Source organism: Siphateles boraxobius, unplaced genomic scaffold, assembly GCF_051911475.1.
Source record: "Siphateles boraxobius isolate OS27281-9 unplaced genomic scaffold, OSU_SipBor_1 130, whole genome shotgun sequence".
Lineage (NCBI taxonomy): Eukaryota > Metazoa > Chordata > Actinopteri > Cypriniformes > Leuciscidae > Siphateles > Siphateles boraxobius.
The window spans coordinates 8,963,493-8,986,996 of NW_027508734.1; the positions used below are offsets into that span (position 1 = coordinate 8,963,493).

Consider the following 23,504-nt stretch of genomic DNA (forward strand, 5'->3'; position numbering starts at 1 on the left):
ACGAGCGTGTATGAGCGCCTCCTAGTGGCCAGGAGACAGCAGTTTATTCAGAGCTTGACCAAGACAAATACAAATATTTTTTAGCATTTTTGTAGCGTTTTTCGTTCACTAAAGTATTTTGGGTTTGTATGAAGTACGTTATAATGCTAATAAATTAATTTATTAAAATTAATAATTAATAATGCTTTGAGGTTGGATTTTTTTACAAGCAAACGAGCAATAAATAAATAAATGTACATATATTAACATAACTACAAATAAATAAATAAACAAACAAATTATTTAATTAATTTATGTGGAAATGGTGAAGCTCAGCGAATGAAATGGGAAGTAAAAGTGCGCATGCGCAAATGCACACAGGCAGTCATGAGACTCTCTGAAAACACAGGTTATGATGTTCTGATAATCCTGTAGTGGCGATGATGATGTTTTTATCTTTATTTCTCGGTTTACTGTTCATGACAGTCTCTGAAAACGATGCTTTTGAGAAGATTCAAGCTTTCGTCGTTCCTCAAAGTCACATGGATGTTGGCTGGGTGTACACCGTCCAGGTAAAACGCAGATTTCAAATTTAAATGACTTGTGTGTTTCCGTAAGTGGAGCTGTTGTCAAACTTTTCTGTCGTAGGAGAGCATGCATGCGTATGCCAGCAATGTGTACAGCAGTGTAGTGGAAGAGCTGTCAAGAGTCAAAAGCCGCAAATTCATCGCAGTTGAACAGGAGTTTTTCCGACTCTGGTGGGTGAACGTGGCATCAGATTGGCACAAGAAACAGGTAAGGACTGATTGATGTCTTATTGGGTGTTTTATTGTTGTTATTATTATTATTATTATTACATAATGTGGGTAAATCTGTTTACCTTAAAACTCAAGAAAAAAGTTTTCAAACTTGGGTCCAGGGACCCCCAGGGGGGCACAAAGGGAGCAATAACCGTGGAAAAGAGACAACCTTTGAAAAACATTAAATAAGAATATAGAAATAGTAGAAATAAAATTAAACTAAATAAATGAATTGATTAAAATAAATAAATAATTATTTTTTAGTTGAAAACAACACTGTTTTCAACTAAAAACAGAAAACTTTTCGTAAAATCGGGGATCGTAAATCGGACTTTTTGTGAAAAAATCGGGGATTTATTTTTTAGGCCATATCGCCCAGCCCTACTTATTGGGACCTGAAAATGCAAACCTTTGAAAATGGGTCTATTCATGTTTTTGACAACGATTCAGTTATTGTCTGTGTAAACTACAAAAAAGCGAATTTGTGAAAACAGTGCTGTCATCAACGTGCGTATTATGTGTTCAGCAGTATAGTCGCATCGTTTTTCTTTACAAAGTGACATCGCCAACTACTGGCCTGACATGAATAATACAGCGTTTTTAGTCTTTTCACAGATCCATGTCAATGGGGATCATTTTGACAACACATCTAATAGATTGAAAGCCCCTGGTTTAAGGCGACTTGTTTTTCCTGTCAGGTGAGACAGCTGCTGCACGAGGGTCGTCTGGAGTTCATAATCGGTGGTCAGGTGATGCATGATGAAGCAGTGACAGATGTAGATGATGCCATTCTTCAACTCACAGGTGTGTGACTGTGAACCCAACACTTGCAAATGAAACTGTAGAGCATGTGATTTTGCCATGGTAAAGTGATGCTGACAGATGGCCTTAACATTAAATGATTACCATGTCACATCATGGCATTTACACAGTACTATGGTATTAGCGTTGCTAAATGTGTTGTATATACTTTTAGCTCTTCTTATCCCATCTCTATCTGGCTTGTAGAGGGTCATGGTTTCTTGTATGAGACTTTTGGCGTTCGGCCACGTTTTGCGTGGCATGTTGATCCGTTTGGTGCGTCGGCCACCACCCCCATCCTCTTTGCCCTCGCGGGGTTTGACGCTCACCTCATCTCTCGCATCGACTACGACCTTAAAGATGACATGCAGAAAAAAAAGGTTGTACTTTTGCGTCAGTGGTTTGCACTTAATTTATTGTGGGAAATCTGTTTTATACACCAATGAGCCAAAACATTATGACCACCTTCTTAATATGCTGATGGTTCTCCGCTTGCTGCCAAAACAGTGCTGACCCACCGAGGCGTGGACTCTACGAAACCCCTGAAGGTGTCCTGTGGTGTCTGACACCAAGACATTAGCAGCTGATCCTTCAAGTCCTGTAGGTTGCGAGGTGGAGCCGCTGTGGATCAAACTTGTTGGTCCAGCACATCTCACAGATGCTCAGTTGGATTGAGATCTGGGGAATTTGGAGGCCGAGCAACACCTTGAACTCCGCATCACGTTCCTCAAACTATTCCTGAACAGTGTGTGCCGTGTGGCAGGTGCTTTATCCTGCTGAAAGAGCCACTTCCACCAGGGAACACCAGTGTCATGAAGGGAATGTTTCTGATCTGCAACAATGTTAAGGTTTGTGGCACATGTCAAATTTACGTCCACAGGAGTGGCCGGACCCAAGGTTTCCCAGATCCTCACACTCACTCCACCGACTTGTCATCATCCCACAGTGATCCTGGTGCCGTCACAAGCCTTGCCGGTTCTGAGATACTCTTGCCGTATCAATTTGGCCCTTGTCAGAGTCGCTCAGAACTTTATTCCTGCCCATTTCTCCTGCATCCAACACGTTGATAATGATTGTTTGCTTGCCGTTTAATCTACCCAGACCTTGATATGTTGTCTTGTTAAGTGAATATCATCGATATGCGCTTCACCTGTGACTGCTCATAATGTTTTGGCTCATCAGTGTACACGAGTGCAGCTCTGCATATTTAGTTATCAGAGTGCCGCTTAAATTATGATACATTGGTACATGTGATAATACTGCAACTGTATTTGTAGGAATTGCAGTTTGTGTGGAGAGGTTCTCCCTCCTTAAAAGAAAAACAAGAGATATTCACACACACCATGGACCAGTTCAGCTACTGCACACCGTCATATCTCCCCTTTTCTAACAGGTAATGTTCAGTAAAAAAAATATTTTCCAAAATTTTGTTTTTTTCCCATTTTTTTTCTTTTTTTGTCATTTGGGGTAAGTATCATTTTTTTAAAAGAAATGTATCAAGGATCCATTAAATAGATCAAAAGTGACCATAAAGACATTTATAATGTTACAAAAGATTTATATTTTAAAATAAATGCTGTTCTTTTAAACTTACTATTCTTTAAAAAATCCTGAAAGAAATGTCACTGGTTCCACACAACTGTTTCCAACATGTATAATATTAATAAATGTTTCTTGAGCTGCAAATCAGTATATTAGAATGATTTCTTAAGGATCATGTGACACTTAAGATACATATAATACTTTCAAAAACATTAAAAAAAAAAAAAACATACAAACCCCAACCTTTTGCATGATAGAATATAAAAGTTTTTTAAATATTTTTTTTAATGTGTTAAACAAAAATAATAAAAATAAAAAAATGTTTGAGGATGCTTTAAAAATGGATGATGGTTGATTCCAGGTCTGGGTTTTACTGGAATGGTGTTGCCTTGTTTCCGGACCCTCCTAAGGATGGCATATACCCTAACATGAGTCTGCCAGTGACCAAGGAAACTGTTGAGCTGTATGCACAGACCATGGTGGACAACATCAGAATGAGGGCTCAGTGGTTCAGAACCAGCCATGTTCTCTGGCCTTGGGTCGGTCTAGCTCCATCATCCTACAGGCTAACTTGCGCATTGTTTCTTTTATATATTCACTCATTAGGATTACCATTTAAAAGGATATGTTGTATTTACAGGGTTGTGACAAGCAGTTCTACAATGCATCAGTGCAATTTATGAACATGGATTTTTTAATGAACTACATTAATGCACACAGTGACAAGTATGGAGTTGCAGTTCAGTACGCCACGCTAAAGGACTATTTCCAGACGGTGCACCAAACAAATCTTTCCTGGGATGTGAGGAAAAACCAAGACTTCCTCCCTTACTCAACAGGTTTTCTCAACAGCTACTTCTATTATTGTGATTACTGCATTTCTGAATGATAAAATGGTCATGAATGGTCTTTTATCCTGGTTTCCTAGAACCGTTTCAGGCCTGGACTGGGTTCTATGGTTCCAGAAATATTCTGAAAGGAGTAGCCAGACGAGCGAGTGCCCTCCTGTATGCAGCAGAGTCTCTCTTCACTAGATACCGCATCAGATACCCAGAAGGCCCGGTTCAGAGAGAGTGGGCTCTAGACAAACTCAAGGCCCTGCGATGGGCTGTCTCTGAGGTGCCTGGTTTTAAACTTATCTTGTTGTGCTACAATCATTTCCATGTGGGCAACTTTAGGTAGAGTGGCATTCGCAAATTACTTTTAATAAGTTGCAATGACTTTTTATAATAAATGTATTTCATTAAAGATGCCGTAAGCGATTTCCGAGAAACACTGTTGATATTTGAAATCAGCCCAAACAAACACAACCCTCCCTTCATTGCTCTGAAATTCATGAACACTCAATGCAAGAGTGAATGTCTATTTATCATGCACTGTACATCCGAATAAGTTGGCAAAACTCAAAAAATGTTGGGGTAGGGTGCTCGCTTTGTTTTGATGATTTCAAATATCAACATTCGGGGTGCATGTCCCCCCGTAAGAATTTTTTTTGATTTTTAATGTTAAATTCATCAATCTGATGCACTTTGGAGGTTCAAAATTAAGAGCTCCAACCCATACTCAGTGTGCAAATTGAACAAAGAAAAACTCAAAACTCTTTTAGTTGTGATATAGTGTCTGTCTATATTACACTACTACATAATAATAATTATAATATTAATCCCATGACAGTAATAATAGCCATATATTGTAAAACAAATGCACTGAAAAATAAAATAAACTTTTTTTATTTTTTATTTTTTTATTTAATTTTGTTGTGATTGGACAAGCCCAGTGTCAATCAAGAAAAGAACCAATGGCCTGCTGATCTACGTGTTTCATGGGCAGGTCTGTGAGAAGAAAAAAAAACTACGCTGACTTTTTTTGTCCAGTGCATTAAACCGGCACACAGTGTTGGGGAGTAACGGAATACATGTACCGGCGTTACGTATTCAGAATACAAATTATGAGTAGGCCTAAATGTATTTCGTTACAGTTACAATTCAAATAGTTGGTATTTAGAATACAGTTACATTGATGAAATCGATGGATTACATGACGATACTTCTCTGTTTCACGAGTTTATTCGCTCTCTAAATAAATTAAGGCAACTCCATGCATTTCCCAGAAGCCCCAATATGAAAACGAAATAATGTGCGGTTTGCGTGATCAGTCACAATGGAGTCGGAAGAGAAGCAGCGGGAGCTAGAGGTAGAGATGGAGCAGGAGCAACAAAGCCAGGGCAAGAATGCGTTTCTATCTTGGAAATTCAAACAGCATTTCACATTAAAGAAAGAGAAGGGAGAACAAATATAACTGTGCAGTGCAACCTTTGCTTGCAAGCAACCATCCTCCTTTCAGCGTCCAAAGACTTTTTCTAATTAGCCAGGGGTAGTCGTCTGCTGTAGTTTTACTGGTCACCTTGCTATTTTATAGTTATATCAGGTAGGCTACTAGCTAAGGATATGCAATATGAAACCGAAATCGCGACACTCAGATCCACGAACCTGTGTCGCGTGTGAGTTATCCTATCCGTCCAGATCCAATGCTAACACATCTTTAAATTACTATTAGTATTATTTGAAGTTAACATTATAAAATACGTAGACCTACACCACAAAACTAGTTGAGGAATAATTCTTTAAAATTGAGCAATTCCAGGACGTAATCATTTGCAGTCAAAACTTGAAATATACATTATCAGAAAATGCATTTAATTCCAATATATTGAAATGTCTGTTTATATATCCATACTCCCTTAATAAAGGAGTCCAGACATTAGAAAAATATCTGTATACACATGCGTTTTATATTTAATATGGGAAATAAACATGCGTGACGATTTTATTTTTTTAACTTTTAGTCCAAATATGTTTTAATAGGCTACTTCTGTGAATTAGGCTACACTGCGAAAACCAAAAGTAAAACCCACACCGGAAGGGTTGGCTCTCCACAGAACATAAAATATTCATTTTATTTTATTTTTCTTGTTGGCATTTATGAGGAAAAAACAGTGTTACGCGGAGGTGACCACTCTGAAAGCGGCACTAAAAGACTGCTTTAAAACTTTCACAGAGACATCAAACAGATGCACAAAGCCTTTCTTTAAAGTGAATTTCGATTTGTATTAATTGTATCTAAATTTGAATCAATGTTTCATCAACCAATTGCCTGGATTTAAAAAATAAGAAGTAATTATAACAGACAATAGACATCACGGCACGGAGGCGCCAGCGCGTGAACTGGGGCTCGTCTCATAAATGAACCGAAACTCAGCGTACAAGGTAGGCTAGCCTACTTGCCTCACAGACATGTCTACTTTTAAACAGAACAATTCATAACAAAAGAAAACAGACTGCTCTCTGTTTATGTAATCCGTATGAAATGTGCATTTCTCTCCGGCGCGTTCACTAGGCTGCTGCGAAGATCGCGAGACAGCATCGTCAACTTCATCTTTGCAGCCGACACTAACATATTCAATCATTACTTTTGCCGGTTCTTTGAGACAGCTTTTAGGTGCTTTATTGGCAGCGCCACCCTTACATGTTACATGTACGAGTCACCACATCACCGCAGCGGTGACCGCAACATACAGTCTTTGTTCTTCTATAGCAAATTATAATATATTGCACTTTCAGGGAGACATGGGCCTAACACATTCAGCCAGTTGGAACATGCAGAAATACACACCAGCATAGGCCTGTTTAGTACGCAGGATGTGATGACCGCATTCCTACACTTATTCAATGCAATTCAATGTGGAAGTAATCCAAGTATTCAGAATACGTTACTCAGATTGAGTAACGTAACGGAATACGTTACAAATTACATTTTTGGGCATGTATTCTGTATTCTGTAACGAAATACGTTTTGAAAGTATCCTTCCCAACACTGCCGGCACAAAGATCCCAGCACCGCCAATTAAGCAAAACAAAACTAAACGAATGGGCCACCGATGTAAGAGTTTTGTGGGCCGTTCAGACAAAAAATAAAAAATAAACCTTTTTTTTTTTAAAGTATGAGATGTATCGGCCGAAAAAGCACATCGGCCCATGGGAAAGTGCCTGGTCTGCCAGATAGCCAGTCCACCCCTGCTCTTGCCTAATCATAACCCTTTTTTCCCAGTGATATTCCTCTGAGCTTTTCTCTTTTGTAATGTCTCTCAGCATCTCTCTTTCTACAGTCTTTCTTCAAATCTCCCTCTTGCTCACTCTCTCTCCTCCCCCATCATGAGTGGACACGCCTCCTACTGCTGATTGGCTCACTCTCTCTCCTCCCCCATCATGAGTGGACACGCCCCCTATTGCTGATTGGCTACAAGAGTGTTGTGCTGCTCGATCCGATCCACTTTTAACATCGCTTCTCAGAAATCACTTAACTGCACCTTTAATATTTACCTAGTACTAAATTTCTTTCTCTCATGAAGTAGGCTCAAATCAAACATTATCCCTCTAAGATATTAATAGTTTGCATATGACAACATGATTTGACTAGCCATTATCTGGTCTGACATGCCAGGTTCAGCATCATGATGGCATCACAGGGACAGAATCCCCCAAAGTGGCTGATATGTATATGGAGCATCTAATGCAAGGCATGATGGGAGCTGAGGAACTCTTGGCAGCCATTTTCTTGCTTCCACAGACCATCAAACTTCCCTATGACATCCATCACCCACCGCAAACCAGACCCACCACAGAGAAGACTGGTATAATTTAGATTTAAATCTTTTCTTTTCTGCACATGGATATTCTCTGTCCAAAGACATCTTTATCTTTGTCTGTTAATTGAATTGAATTGGATTTATATTTTAATAAATATATCAATTCAATTCAATACAATCTATATTTCATTAAATATATTAATAATTATAAATCATTAATATATAAATTAATTAAATATACCTTGATTAAATATAATTTAGCCACAAGAAATGAGTAAACACTATAAAGAACTGTACTCGCTATAATACAGTATAGTTATCTTTCTTTTCATCTGTTTATACAGCAAGCGCACAGTGCAGTTTTCTTGTCTGTATAATCTTGTCCTAATATTCCTCTTTACTGATACAGTAGATACACAATATGTGACTGTAGCTTTTTGCCTCTTCTCTTTGTTCATGATTTCTGTCATTTGATACCTGTTTACAATCAATTGAACAGATTCGAAAATGTTGTGCATTTTAATTATATTATAATAGTTTATTTGCCAGCACTAGTATCAATATTAATAGTCATCAGTATTAAACTGTGAAGAGTTTGGTTGATCATGGGTCTAATAGAGTTTTTTTGTGTGTGTGTGTGTGTGGTTTCAGACTCAGAAAATGTTCTTGAACAGCATATCATCGTGTACAACCCTCTAGCCTGGAACATTTCAACATATATTAATATTTCTGTGCCATATGCAATGGTTGTTGTGCTTGACGATTATGGAAAGGCGGCACCGGCTCAGGTACCAAAACATAATCTGTGCATATTCCGTTCTCAATATGTATACACTGATAATTTAGTTCAGTATTTTCAGAGTTTTTCTTTTTAATATTCAGATTTCATATTGTTTTTCTTTATCCCAATCATTGCTTCTATTATGACATGTAGTCATCTGTTGTTTCAACTGATAACAAACTCAATAATCAACTGCAGATCCAGCAATCGATGGAGTCTTCCACTGACTACGATCTGTTCTTCGTTGTTGAGCTGGGTGGACTGCAGTACAGAAAATACATTGTGCAATTCCCACAATCCCACTGTGACGCTGGGTCTGCGTGTGGGGCGACTCATGTGGCCAGAGTAGTGAAATTTAAGAAGAAGAATGTAAGCCAGTGGAAGAAGACAGGAAGGACGTTGTTACCAGTGCTGAATGAGTGCTACAAACTGATGTTTGACCAAGAGACAAACCTTCTGCACAGCATCACAGACCGGCAAGTGTGTTTCATGTGCCTAAATCGCCACAGTTTTGTTCAATGGAACATTTAAAAATTTCATTTCGGACCTTGCCTATCCATTACAGGTGCAAAAAGATGAGAGTTCGGGTACAGCAGGACTTCTGGGAGTATGAGGCCAACGGGGACATTCACTCTGGGCCGATCTCAGACAACTACATCTTTACTGCCAACGGCTCTGCTGTTCCTGCATACAAATCTGTGGCCATGGAGATTGTGCCGGGGAAGATAGTTTCAGAGATACGTCAGTATTTCTACAGGTGAAAGAAAATCTGTTCTTTGAGATCCGTAATCTATTTACTATGTCTGTCTGTTTTTAAGTTTTTTTTTAAAGATTAAGGTAAGGTGATCTAAATGTAAAAATATAGGAAATAATATTGCACAATTAAAAATCCAAAATAGATGATAAATAAAACCAAGAGATACCATTAAATAGAAAAATCTCTAATATCAATAACTTGTGTTATAACAAAATTTCATAACTCAAAATGACAGGATATTTTCTGGTGATGTATTGCAGACTTCGCCAATCATTCTTTTTTGATAATCCATTACACTCGGATGTACGTCACAATACAGATCAAAAGATGTGCCATTACTTCTGTTTCATTGCAACTTTAAAGGTCATAAAATATATATTTATAATTATTTGAATATTTTGTTGAGGTTCTTTTTTGAGGTTAATTTCAACCCTCATTCTGAACCTCCGTCTGAAATTATACATTTTTAAGGGGCGGCTCTTTTAAGGCTTGTCAGTAAACGCTGCACTGTTATGATTGGCTAACGTCACGGCATAGGAAACAGTATCAAAGCCCACTCGCTATTGCTTGTGAGTTTGTGTTTTGAAAACATAATCCATATAAAATAATTTACAGACAAAGCATTATGAAATAATTTGCTTATGTTTGTGATGCAGCTATTGTCAGATCTGATACAGTTGCTGCAAGTGTGTGCCTCGTTTACAAAACAATATGCTCCGAACAAACATATAATCCTCCGCCGTGATCCAGGCCATTAAATAAACCACCCACTTGTTTCCGACACTGGGATCCTTCTGAAATCTCTACAGAGACGCTGTTTAAACAAGTGAACATTCATGCATTTGTCCTGTTGTCGATAGACTCAAGTGTGGAGTATGTCAGAAATTGAACTGAATCTGTAAACTGTATTAGGTGTAGACAGCGTCAGTGATTATAATGGGTTCTACTTGCTTTTGAAATGGCGTGACGCTCACACCCAGTGAAGGCAAATGTCCGGCATTAAGCGAATGACACCAGTGGGCGGGGCTCATGGTGCGATGGTGCATATGTTCATAACTATTATATGCCAAAAGATCAAGGCAAATTTAATTTCTCATAACATGACCCCTTTAAACACCTCTCGCATTTTCTCCAGAAACCCAAAAATCTAGTAGTAGTTCTCAGAGCTAAAGTGTGACCGTTCTCTCTGCAGGGAGGAGGAAGACAAGAACCACACTTACTCGGTGGTCACCAGAGTGCCGGTAGGGTTTCGGGGTCTGCTGGCGTGCTTCAGACTGGAGCAGAGCTATAAAGTGGGACCCCTAGAGGTGAACCGAGAGACTGTGTTCAGAACCGGCACAAGTTTGCAGAATAACAGAACACTGTTTACTGACAACAATGGCTACCAGATGATGAAAAGGACATTCAAGAGCTTCGTCAATAACACAGTCTCCCGTGTAAGGATGCTTGACAATTAAGATTCATAAAATATACTGCACTTGATGCACATCTTGCATCTTTTTTATACGTACATCTGTTGTGTTTACGTGCACAGAACTACTACCCAATGGTACGAGCGGCTTACCTAGAAGATGATTCCAGCAGACTTGTGTTCCTCAGTGAAAGAGCTCATGGAGTGGCCAGTCTGAGTCAGAGTCAACTTGAAGTGAGGGCTTCACACATACTTGGCACTGTTGTGTCAGTCTCTTAGGCCTTTCCCAGCAATTTACGATCTAAAAGTACCATTTGAATTTTGTACATTCTATGTCTGTGTATCAGGTGATGCTTCATAGACGGCTTTGGAACAACCAGGAGTGGAATCTGGGTTATAACCTGACTCTCAATGACTCCTCTGTGGTGCGGCCTGTCCTTTGGATGATGCTGGGATCCCCTGCTGCAATATCATCCATCTACCAGCAGGAGGCACTAGAGCTGCAGCACAGGCCAGTGGTTATGCCTATTGACCAACCGCGTGAGTTTGCAGACATGCAGGCATTTCTAGACTAGGTTTTTAATCTCAGCCCCTGTATCTGTAAAAAAAAAACATTTCCCCTAAAAATTCGAGTTATAATCCTTGCAAGCGCACAATTATAAACAGAACAAGGCCATGAAAGCGGACTAGTGAGTAGATGAGTTTACCTCTTCCCATTTAGCCACTTGTTAGCATTAGTTTGCACCTTTTACAACACAAGTAAAAGCTTTAAAAAACCACAAGAGGGTTTTACTGATGTACTTATATGGTAGAATAAAACGTGAAACTATCTTGGGCTTGTGTTCACCACAGACCTTATTTCAAGGATTTAGCCAAAAAAACCTTGACTTCAGGACAATGGAACCGGAAGAGCAAAAATGCAAACTCATTTCCAGGTTTTGGCCTACAAAAATATATCATCCCTGCACCACTCTATAGTGTGCCCTCCACTTTCCTTTCATCCAAACACTGTCCATTCCAGTGAAATCACAAAATTACATGCATTCAAATACTCTCTATTACTAATGTACAACTACTAACAAACTATGGAATAAAAAACAGAAAGGGTAATTGTGAACTTTTACCTCACAAATGACCATATGCACCAAACACTCTTTAAACACTTGCAAGATCTAAACTTTCAGCTTGAACAGCTTCAATAGTGTAATACTTAGTTTATAATCGGAATATAGTTACTTAAATATTCAGGCCTAGCATTCATTTATTACTTATTCTCGTAATTGCGAGTTCATATCTTGCAATTCAGACTTTGTAACTCACAACTCCAAGTTTATATCTCACAATTCAGAGAAAAAGTCAGAATTGCGTAATATAAACTTGCAATTCTGACTTTTTTCATGCATTTATTGTGAACTAAACCATAAAAAACTTTACTTGAACTTTTTTTAAAACTTTTTTTATTATTATTTCAGCTTGTTGCCAAGCCAACATTTCTCGTTTACATTTAGTTTTACTCGATGTACTAAAATAACTAAAACTAAAAAATTAGCTATATAGGCATATTTCAAAACAGAAAGACAATTAATAAATCCTTAACTAAAATTAAACTGAAAACAAAAAGTACAAAAATAAAAATTCAAAATATTGATAAAAAACTATATTAGTATCTCAATGATTCAAACGTTATTATCATGTGCACACTGAATATTACATTTTAGCATCATCCACATGTCAAATGTATAGAATTGTACTTTTCATTTATTTTTCATTTATTTATTTATTATCTATGGCTGTACATTTTTGCGTTTTACCTTCATGCAGTAATAAAATATTAAATTCGATTTTTATCATTACCTCCATTTTGTCTTAATTATCTTTCTTTATTATTTTTTCTGTCCCCACCCTGTATGTTTCATAAAAAATATAAAGAATCATAAATTAAAAAAAAAAGTTGTCAGTTGAGCCACATTTTCAACTTTTACTTAACCTAAATAACAAACCATTTTCCATATCATTTTTGTGTGTTTCATTCATTTTGGTAAACAAACAGAGACAAAGGAGTGTAAAATTTCCCCTTGCACAGAAAAGCCACTGAATCCGAGAGAGAGATGTAGCGGTCCGTCTGTTCAGCCGGTTGTTCTGCCCCAGAACCTCCACATGCAGACCCTCAGCGTCCCTGGCTGGAACTACAGTCCTGATCACACCCAACACCTCCACAATCTCAGCGCAGGTGATATACAGTAGAGTACAGTACACAATACACACTTAAACTGCCAGGTTGTCTCATAAGGGAGGGATTTTCTACTTCAAAACAGAAGCTATATTCAAAATGTATATGTTGTTCTCCTAGGTGGAGAGAGAAAGATCGACTTTGACCGGATTCTTTTGAGGATCACACACCTGTATGAAGTAGGAGAAGACCCACTCCTGTCACACCCCATCACTATTAATCTGAAGGTACATGAAATTACCAATCAGTTGCCTCAATTTTTAAGTTAGGAAATTGAAAGTTTAAATCAGCAGAGCTGGCAGATTTTTATTTTCCTTGTTCTTAACTTGAAATGTTTGAGTAAACTAATTCAGTGGTGTAGTCTACGTGATACGTGAACTAATTCATACATCTAATTTAACATTTTCATGAAACCTCAAAGTGAACATTTTTATTAGTATAAACTTAACTAGCTATAACAAGCTAGTTCAATAAATGCTAACTTGCTCATTTACTAATGTTAACAATGTTAACAATAGCATGGTACTTGCTGTATGAGAACAGCAATATAAAGCTTTTTAACATTGTTCTCAAACCAAGCCGCATGCACCGGTAACTCTTCTAAAATCAACATTAACAGAAATTCTTCTAAATTATCTTAACAAAACATTAGTCACTAATCTCCCACTTAACATTAATCTTGCACAAAAAACATGATATTACACTTAATTTTAACATTTACTTTCCCTTTCAAGTGCCATCGGCAAAGCATGCTGGGAAATAGAAATCACAGCCCAGTTTCAGTCAAACTTAAGTTCGTCTAAATTAAAAGAAATAATTTTACATAACTGAAAAAAATGAAACAGTTCATTTTACTTTGAATTATATCAGTTCTGTGAACTCGAGAGAGAAAAAGAAAGTTCTAAATACTCAAAGTTAATTTGATTTAACTCATTTGTATAATTTAAATTGGCCCTACTCAAACCAATTAATTATTTTGAGTGTTAGGGTTTACAGTGTTGGTGGATTAATGTTTTACTTCTCAAGCAGTGCCATTAACAGTAAATTAATTCGGTAATAGGAAGTTATGCGGGGCATGGGGGAGGTAACTGATGTGCAGGAGCGTTCACTTACTGGAACATGGGATATATCAGACCTCCAGAGGTGGAGCTGGAAAACCAATGAAAGAAAAGAAGGTGAGTTTTCACCCTTGATGGATACCTACAATGCTTGAATAAGATTGAATAGATGTCAGTTCTAATTGTCATTGTTATATTTTTCCCCTCTTTTTACAGAGGAAACAGATTTTTTCAGTGGCGTAACCCAGGACTTCAATGTGACCATTCACCCGAAGGAGATCAGAACCTTTTTCATTCACTTTAAATAGATTGCAAAAGCCAACGATTTATCTTCTGTGAAGATTGTTTATTAAGATTATTTCTAAAGTGTCAGTAATGATTTTAAGATGTGCACAATATGAATAATTGAAACTCCTTTGTTTTTTCTCGGGATAAGTATCATGCACTGAGAATTTTTGCAAACTGTTTGTCCTCTGCTTATTTTAAAAGAAAAAATACAATCTCTGCTTCAGGTCAGTGGGTAAATGTAAACATTCTTAGTTCAAGTTCAGTGCAAGAACGTCATCATCATTAGCTGTGTTTCCATCCAAAGTTGTGGTTTTAACTTATGCGCAAAATTTAAATGACTATTGAAATGAAATAAATGACTTGCGTCTCAGAGCGCACGGATAAAACAAAATAAACGCTGTCATGTTCTCTTGTGTTCGGATGCTGGTGTTTGTGAACAATCATGTGAGACGCTTCTGGGAGGGAATTAATCCAAATTATTCTGATGACAGACTTTGGCTCAGGCGTTTCAGAATGATCAAACCAACATTTGATTGAGATGCTGCGTTAGTCCAGTTATGTGTTTACATCACATCCACTGTTGGGGCAAAGTCACGTGAGTTTTTCGCAGTGCATTGAGGGATTTATTTGGTAAATCTGTTTCTATCATAGCTTATGCAAATCTTCTTATCGGACAAAAACATTTTTTTATCTGACTCAAATGAGCGCATATGTTTTTATGCGCATCTTGCCTTTTCATCCAGCGGTGTTTTTTTAATGCCATATCCCAAAATTCACATAAAAATGGGTGGATGGAATACATTAGTAAAATTGTTGTTATGAATGTATGCTAGAAGAATGCTCTCTACACAGACAATCATAATACCTGTAATTTTTAATTTTATTAACCTCTTATTTGAGTATTGACACTGTCCATTGAGCAACTGATTCTTACAGTATATGTTCTGTAAAAGGCCATTCTTACACGTTTTATATTTTGTATTGTAAAGATATTAATTCATTCATGCTGGCTGTTATACAATTTTGTGTTCTGAAATAAGTGCACATTATTTGAAAAAAAGACACACTTGGGTTGATGTTTTCATGCTCTTAAAATAAATGTATAGAAATAGTGATATTATGGTGTGTCTAATAATGTGCCAGTTTTATTAGTATTATTAGATCAAATTACGTCTTTTTAGGTGCACACACTCTCACTTTCACTGTGGAGCTGTGGGTGGCATAATGGCGATGACAGGCTGAAAAAGACAGAAACGGTTTACAATCGAGAACTCTGCATCATATTTCACATCATTCTTTCTGGTCGCCAGCATGGAAAGGTTTATGAAATGATCATCGCTTACCACATGAGACCTGGGAGTGCAGCAGGGAATCACCTTGCAACAGTACGTGGCGAGAGTGATAGAGAGAGCGATCTGAGTCGCCTCCATGAGTTGATCCAATGAAGTCAGATAACTGAATCCCTCCTGTGCGAGTAAAGAAGGAAAACGATATATAAATCATTTAATGGAAATATTTAATCATCATGTAATAGCTGTTTTGTGAATCCCCTAGAGCTTCAGTTTAGCACACCTGATGTGTGAGTTGATGAATGCATAGCTGATAAAAAACTGGATGACTAGTAATTTCCTACAACTTAATTCTGAAAAAACAGAGATTCTAATTATTGGACAGAAAACTTCCTCACGTAATAACCTAGAATACTGTCTAACACTTGATGGCTGCTCTGTCAAGTCCTCGTCGTCGGTTAGGAACCTGGGTGTGCTCTTTGATACCAATCTTTCATTTGAAAGTCTTGTGTCTAATATCTGTAAAACTGCATTTTTTCATCTTAAAAATATATCTAAATTACGTCATATGCTCTCAATGAAAAATGCAGAACAATTGGTTCATGCGTTCATGACATCAAGGCTAGATTATTGTAATGCTATTATGGGTGGTTGCCCTGCACACTTAATAAATAAACTACAGCTGGTCCAAAACACAGCAGCTAGAGTTCTTACCAGAACCAGGAAGTATGACCATATTAGCCCGGTTCTGTCAACACTGCATTGGCTCCCTATTAAACATCGTATAAATTTGAAAATATTGCTGATTACTTACAAAACACTAAATGGTTTAGCTTCAATGTTAGGCTGCATAGTTTAGATCAGCCGGAACCGGGAACACTTCCCATAAATCCTGATGTACTTTGTACATCATAAGAAGAATGGCGTCTACGCTAATATTAGTCTCTCTGTTTATCCCGAGGTTTACCGAAAACTGCCGGATCCAGGCCATATCCAGATCTGATGAAGGACCATCACATGGACACGACGACAACGCATCCCTGAAGTGCCAGCCTCATCAACACTGTGAAGGCCTCAAGGACACCTCAACAAACTCGTCTCCATACCGGCGTGATGACTCCGACCCCAACCAAATGGTACTGGATAAATATTGTGAAAGTTCTGATACAATCTGACTTCTGACCTGTAATGCTGCCAGAATCATAATCATACACTGTTCGTTCATTGGTCAAAGGAGGACTGGCCCCCTGAATGAGTCTGGGTTCTCCCAAGGTTTTTTTCTTCAGTCTGTCACCTGATGGAGTTTTGGTTCCTTGCAACTGTCGCCTTTGTCGCCATTGGCTTTTGGTTTGCTTAGTTGGGGACATTTAATTTTGTATTTAACAATACTATTTCAACATTATTTTCCTGTTATCTCTGTAAAGCTGCTTTGAAACAATCTGTATTGTAAAAAGCGCTATATAAATAAAGGTGACTTGACTTGACATGAATGTTTATATGTGAATAAAAGCCTAAATTAAATCTTTTCATCATAATAAGTGATTGAGCCTCTTCAGAAATTGTGGACTAAACTGCTTAATTCATATGGATTAGTTTTACAATCTCTTAATGAACTTTTTGAAGCGTCCAAGTGGTAGTTGCGTATAGCTGTTAATGGAGGGACAAAAAGCTCTCAGATTTCATTAAAAAGAACTTCATTTGTGTTTCAAAAATGAACAAAAGTCTTATGGGTTTGGAAGGACATGAGGGTTAGAAACTAATGACAGAATTTTTGGGTGAACTTTCCCTTTAATTTCTACATTTAGAAACCGTTTCAGTTGTAGCTATATGAAAGTTTTTTCTTTCCCACATCCTAGTATGCAGAGCATTATTTTCAAAGGAGAACAGCATACAGTGACAATAATAGCATTGAAATTTTCTCTTTAAAACGGTTTAGCTTACCTCTACATGTGTACATGTGCTGTTCTCAGGAATTGTCTCATTATGATCGTAGTAAAGCCAGCAGGCACCAGGGTGTGCTGGTTGACTAATCGATGTCATGAGAAAGAAAGTATTTGTCACACATGTGACCACCTGCATTCCCAAACATGCCTTGAGCTGTTAAGAAATAAAATGACACACATAAGCTGAAATGCTTATTTCAGTGGGCTCATTCTATAGCCTATAACTAGCATGATGACACTTTTTTTCAATATGGAATTTCCTTTTTTTTGTTGCTATGTGTCCAGATACTCTTACTGTCGGTAGGTGGAGTTTCTGCGCTGCTATCGCCACACTGCCAGCAATTATGCCCTGTTTAAAGAAAACATAGTGTTACATCAGGGATGAGCATCTTCTGTCCTGAAGGGTTTAGCTCCGCCTCCAACCCTAATCAAACACCTGAACAAGCTAATCAATGACTGCATCCGAAATCACATAATTCCCAACTACATAGTAGGCGAAAAACAGTAGCCTATGTGACAAAAGAATTATGTCCGAATTCACAGTACTCACAAAAGAGTAGGAAAAAGTCGACCTACTTCGTCCGGCGAGATTCTGAAGTGTGCATATTATGTGTAGGCTACACTTTAATATCCTATGAGGCCACAGGAGAGGATTTGTGAAATGCAGTGAAGCAAGGCAACTAACCCTGACGAATGTAGTTTGTCCGGACTACAGAGTACACACACACACATACAGAACATACTTTTTTTAACAGTCGTGAAGTCGACTAATTACTTATTCAACATAAGTAACGTTAGGCTACACAAGACAGAATACGATTTCGGAGTCGGACGCAGCCAATCTCTTCAGGATCACTAGAAAGCAGGTGAGTTTTTATCAGGGTCACAGCTGCAGGAAAGTGGCCCTCCAATCTCTGATTTAGCCGCCAAGGCGTGAAGCCACCTAAATTGAACCAGGTATTGGAACCGCTTAAATTGGTTAAGACCAGCAAACCGACTTAAAATGGCTTATGAGCAGGCTTATTAAATATGTAAAAAATAATTAATTACTGCCCATATTTATTCCTAAATCATTTTTCTCCTGTCTGGAAAAGACTATCTCGTCATTTATTTGGAATAACAAGCCAAGGCGAATAAGTCTAAAACATCTTGTTTAGCCAAAAGAGGTGGGAGGTTTGGCTTTGCCCAATTTTCAAACATATTACTGGGCAGCCAACTTTAGAAACTTGTTGTACTGGTGCCGGCATGATTTGCAACTGTGCAAACCTCTCTGGGTGCAAATAGAGGCTGTTTGTTGTTCCCCAGTCATGTTGACATCTTTGCTCTGTTCTTCAATCCCTCCTACTCATAGTATCTCGATTAAGAATCCAATTGTCAAGCATTCTCTGAGAATTTGGACTCAGTTCCACAGGGCCCTCGAGCTTAAGGGTCTTTCTTCCGGAGTTCCCCGCTGCCCCTTCTAGTGGTGTCTTGGAGTGTATTTTAGACCAGCATAAATATATGAGGGGTGCCATTTCAAAGATTTACACTATAATAAATGACAAACAAACCCCATCTAGCGGATCGTTAAAATCTCTCTGGGAGCAGGACTTAAGTATTTTGTTAGAAGATGAAACCTGGGACACTATCTTAAAAAGGATATACTCTTCTTCAGTTAGCTCTAGGCATAGGCTTATTCAATTTAAGGTAGTGCATCGTATCCATTGGTCTAGGGTGCAACTCTGCAAGATATTTCCTGATCTAGACCCCACCTGCCCAAGCTGTGTTGTGGAGCCAGCCTCTCTGTTTCATTCTTTTTGGTCCTGTCCTAAGTTATTAAGGTTTTGGGGGGGAATTTTTAGTTGTTTCTCAGAAATTCTTACGACAGTAATAGACCCCAACCCATTGACAGCTTTATTTGGGGTTCTTCCGGAAAATGTTAAACTTACATCTTTAGAGATGGATAATATTGCACTTTGCACACTGTTGCCATCTCCTCCAACCTACCGTCAGTGGGTTTTCGACCTGCTTTTTTGCCCTCAAACTTGAAAAGATTAAATTTGGAATTAGAATGAAACCCGATCTTTTCCTGAAATATTGGATCCCATTTTTAGATTATTTTAAGGAGATGAGCTCTGGATAAACTTTTTTTCTTCTTCTTTTTTCCCCTCTGGTTTATTTAGTTGTTTATATGTATATGTATATGCATATTCCACTGTGATTATATGTTATTATATATGTTATTATGTGATTAATATATTAGTATGTGAGCATTTACTATGCTTGTTTAATTTTAAATTTTTTCCCTTTATTTAATTATGTAACAATTTGATGCTTGTACTGTGCTTGAGATGCTTTTCTTAATAAAAAATAAAATAAAAAATTAATTACAGTTAAAACATAGCCTTCTGAACTTACAACTAAGGAAAACGCTAGCATGATGTTGTGCATCATCCATTCAGGATACGGAGTTTTTTGTTCAAAAGAAATTCCCAAATAAAACGGAATTTTGCAACCCATGAAGAAGACAGTCAGCGCGATCTCCGTCACCTGTGGATGAGACATAAAACTCTTCAGCAGTGGACGTGTTTCAAAACACAGGCTATTCTCAGGGCTCTCAAGTTTATCAAAAGTTTAGAGTGAGATTTAGGGGAGGAGCCACCCAAATATTTGCAGCAGCGGTCCCTCGACCCAACCAAATTCGCTTCAATTTTTGCTAGCAGTTCAATTTTGCCTATTGTTCATAATTGACCAGCACAAATGGAAATTATAACAATTGTTAAATCTGATAAAAAGACAAATTCATCCAAATAAAATAATAGTTATATTTAAAAAATACAAATTTATTGAAAAATAAAAAAGCCGTTTCAGTGCATGTCTCTTTAAATGATAATGAGCAACAACTTTTTGGCTTTTTGAGGATTTAAAAAAAAAGGCAATGGATTTTTTTCATTGCATGGTGATTGTGTCCACACACTGCAAAGACACATTTATTTGCAAATACCATATAAAAGTGTATTTTGCATCCGATGACCCCTTTAAAAGCAGTTTTTGCAATCAAAAATAATTTAGCACGAATTTGACTATACTCCTCAACATCAGCTCTCACTGTCTTTGATCACAGGCAAGAGATATCGTCCAGGAATCGTAAAATCAAAATGCTAAAAAAATAAAAAATGATGTCCGCAAACCGCATTCATCAGATCGTGCTCTTTCAATTTCCACTCCGTGTGTGCGCGTGTTGTCTAGTAACGAACGTGCTTGCAGCGGGAACACATAATTTACCCGGAAACAACTAATTCTAATTTCTGATTGGCTGGTAGCTAGGATTTAACTCAGTATAACTCGAGACAGATGCTATGAACTCGGCAGAAACTTCCCTCCGTTTGCCTGCGCCTCGTCCATAATTGTATAGCAGGACAAGTTCCCTTACTCCTCAGCGTGAGAAATACAAGGTGTGGCGTGTGAGCGTGTGCACGGGTTGAAATGAGACTTGAGAGCCCTGTATTCTACTTTAACGCGAACTTAATAACGAGTACCCCTAAAATCTTGGGTTCTGCCTCCAGGTATTTGTATTTTTGACGTGGGTTCCTCTGGAAAGTAACTTCCAGTAACGTCCCCGCGTCGCCTGAATCACTCGCGCTCAGCGCTGCAACATCCGAAACATCTGCCTCGGGTTCGCCTGAGGAACAGCATCAGAAGAAGTCTCGGATCAGTCCAGGTTCGGTTGTTGCAAATAACAATTTATAAAATACACATTATTAATAAGATATCTTACTCGTCATTTTCTTCGGCTGGTCTTTGAGTATGCGTTCAAAACAATATTGTATTGCGGCCCAAATCCCTGAAAAATACTCTGTTATGGGCTTTTCGGAATGTCTCCGCCCTTCTCCCATCTGGAGTTGAGGAGTTCATACAGACTTCTATGGCAATCCATTTTAACATCTAACCCTTACAATTTACCCAGCTAACAAAAATAAGTGACTGTTACATAGCGTAGGCTAATCGTGGTGACCAAACTTTTCGTCATGTAACAGTTAAAAGGAAAAGTGAAATTCCTGGATAATTCTGAATCAGTTGGTAATTTTTATAGTTAGACTATCTGTTGTTCTATGAGCGGACATGCAGTTTAACCTAATTTATGTCCTCATTGTCCAAACTAATTTAAAGGTTATTTCAACAGCTGTGAATGATGAATGCACTCAATATTAATTCAGTTCATTTATTTTGAAAAACACACAAAAATGAACAATAAAATACATCAAAATTATTAATAAAAACATAGGATATACAGCGAAACATGATTGTAAGCTCAGCATCATTATACTAGCCTAACATTGCTTGTAGACATTTCAGATGATTAAGGAAAGATACAAGGTATAAAAATGAACAAAAGTTAGGGCTCCAGACTAACCGTTTTTTTACACCTTAAATCAGCTTGGCAATTCAATTATTCAAATTTCCCTCAAAATAACTATTACTGACAAATTATTTAATAATAGACTTAATGTACAGATATTACAATGTGCAGTTTTATTACTTCGACTGGGTAATGTTAGGCTACTTAATCAATCTGATGCAGTTGTTTCACTTTTTTGATATAACTGACAAGAAATATTTTTATAAAAGGTATAGTAAAAGGTTATCGTTGTAAAGTGTAAAGGTCCTTGCACACTGAGTCCGAAATTTTCGCACAAATAAATACAACCTCATGTTGTGTCAATCATGTTTACACTGCCTCCGAAACTTAAATTTTTAGTATTTTGAGAGGTGTTTTGACAATTCACAGCCACCGAACACGAAAAAACAAATATGAACGTTTTTAAGACTTAAAAAGGACCTTAAGACTCAATTCGGAAAAATAAATCCTTCTGTCAGAGGCAGTTGAAGTCAAAGTTGATGTCAGATGCACAGGCGTAACTATCGGTAAGCAGAATACGCGGTTGCTTACGGGCCCGGACCAATCAGGGGCCCGCGTGACTGGAAGACATTGATTGACAGCCGAGGTCCCCTATCGCATTTGACTACTTTTAGTCTGATCGCGTTTTACTTTATCGCGTATTTATTTGAATAAATAATGACAACAACATATTTTACTGATCATTGAAGACATGTGTGAAACGAACAATGATGGATTTTGGTGTAATTTGTTTCGAATTGGGACTGGGGAATCCCTGGGTCGGTAAGCTAAGTGAACATCATTCTTTCAGAGGAAAGCCCGGAAAATGCAGCAATAATGTAAGTGAGCATCTTTGTTTAATGTATTTGGACCTAGGCCTATGTGTGTGTAGTAATAGCAGTGAGTAACAATGTGTTATGGTGCGCCTTCACCAGCAGCGTTTTTTCATGTGTTATGGTGCGCATTCACCTGTGTTTTTTATTTTTTTTATGGTGCACATAGGCTACTCCTGATTTTGTCAATCATCTCATCTCTCACTGTGCGTTCACACCGCCACAGGGGAGAGCGTCAAAGTGACCGGAAGTCATTCATTTTCAATGAGAGCCGGTGGCGATCTCCGGCGAGGGCAGCGCAGCGCGTCTTGGACGGTGAGAGCGGCGAGGAGAGTTGAAATCAGGTCAACTTTATGGTAATGAGCTATGACGTGGTTCGGCGGCAACCAATCGGAATGTAGAAGTGCTCCGTTTGAGAGGATTCCAGAGAACGCGGTCTTGTAAACTTTGGTTCCGACCACATTAGTTCCCAAGCAAAATAGAGGAGAGGTTGATCATTTGAATTTGATAAGAAGGTGCGCAACACTAGTTATAGGCAAGATTTTTGCACTAGAACACTTGTTTTTCAGCGGAAATGCAAATTAGTATGGCCCTTAACTATGAACACAAAAGCCACACCACACAAATGGCTTTTAATTGGTTTATTTGGTTAGCAAACATGTCACTATAATTGTTAAGTACTTTCCATTGATCAATTTTCTGCAAAAATAACGATTGACATGCTTGTTTGCTTTGCGGCCTCTTTAAATAAAGTTTTAAAAAATACCAA

At 37.9% G+C, this 23,504-nt stretch overlaps 2 protein-coding genes across 3 annotated transcripts; one reads left to right on the forward strand and one right to left on the reverse strand.

Annotated features, from left to right (window-relative positions):
• The first annotated feature begins 328 nt into the window (after positions 1-328).
• On the forward strand, positions 329-14,687 carry LOC143736924 (epididymis-specific alpha-mannosidase-like). Of its 2 annotated transcripts, none has more exons than XM_077227723.1 (19): positions 329-551; positions 628-774; positions 1,478-1,583; positions 1,788-1,960; positions 2,858-2,973; positions 3,484-3,661; positions 3,763-3,961; positions 4,051-4,241; positions 7,623-7,812; positions 8,419-8,555; positions 8,747-9,024; positions 9,114-9,305; positions 10,498-10,741; positions 10,840-10,950; positions 11,064-11,256; positions 12,800-12,946; positions 13,067-13,173; positions 14,007-14,121; positions 14,221-14,687. In XM_077227723.1, the coding sequence occupies exons 1-19, from the start codon at positions 420-422 to the stop codon at positions 14,310-14,312; spliced, it is 3,048 nt and encodes a 1,015-aa protein (XP_077083838.1). In that variant the 5' UTR covers positions 329-419; the 3' UTR covers positions 14,313-14,687. The 2 variants fall into 2 exon arrangements, with proteins under 2 accessions (XP_077083838.1, XP_077083837.1); XM_077227722.1 differs by having other exon boundaries at positions 14,007-14,134; positions 14,228-14,437.
• A 464-nt stretch (positions 14,688-15,151) lies between these two features.
• Positions 15,152-21,395, reverse strand: LOC143736943 (uncharacterized). Its single transcript, XM_077227753.1, has 7 exons — positions 21,282-21,395; positions 21,043-21,185; positions 19,922-20,053; positions 17,820-17,873; positions 17,523-17,678; positions 15,636-15,758; positions 15,152-15,530 (listed from the first exon to the last, which is right to left on the reverse strand). The coding sequence occupies exons 1-7, from the start codon at positions 21,286-21,288 to the stop codon at positions 15,492-15,494; spliced, it is 654 nt and encodes a 217-aa protein (XP_077083868.1). The 5' UTR covers positions 21,289-21,395; the 3' UTR covers positions 15,152-15,491.
• Between the last annotated feature and the right edge of the window lie 2,109 nt (positions 21,396-23,504).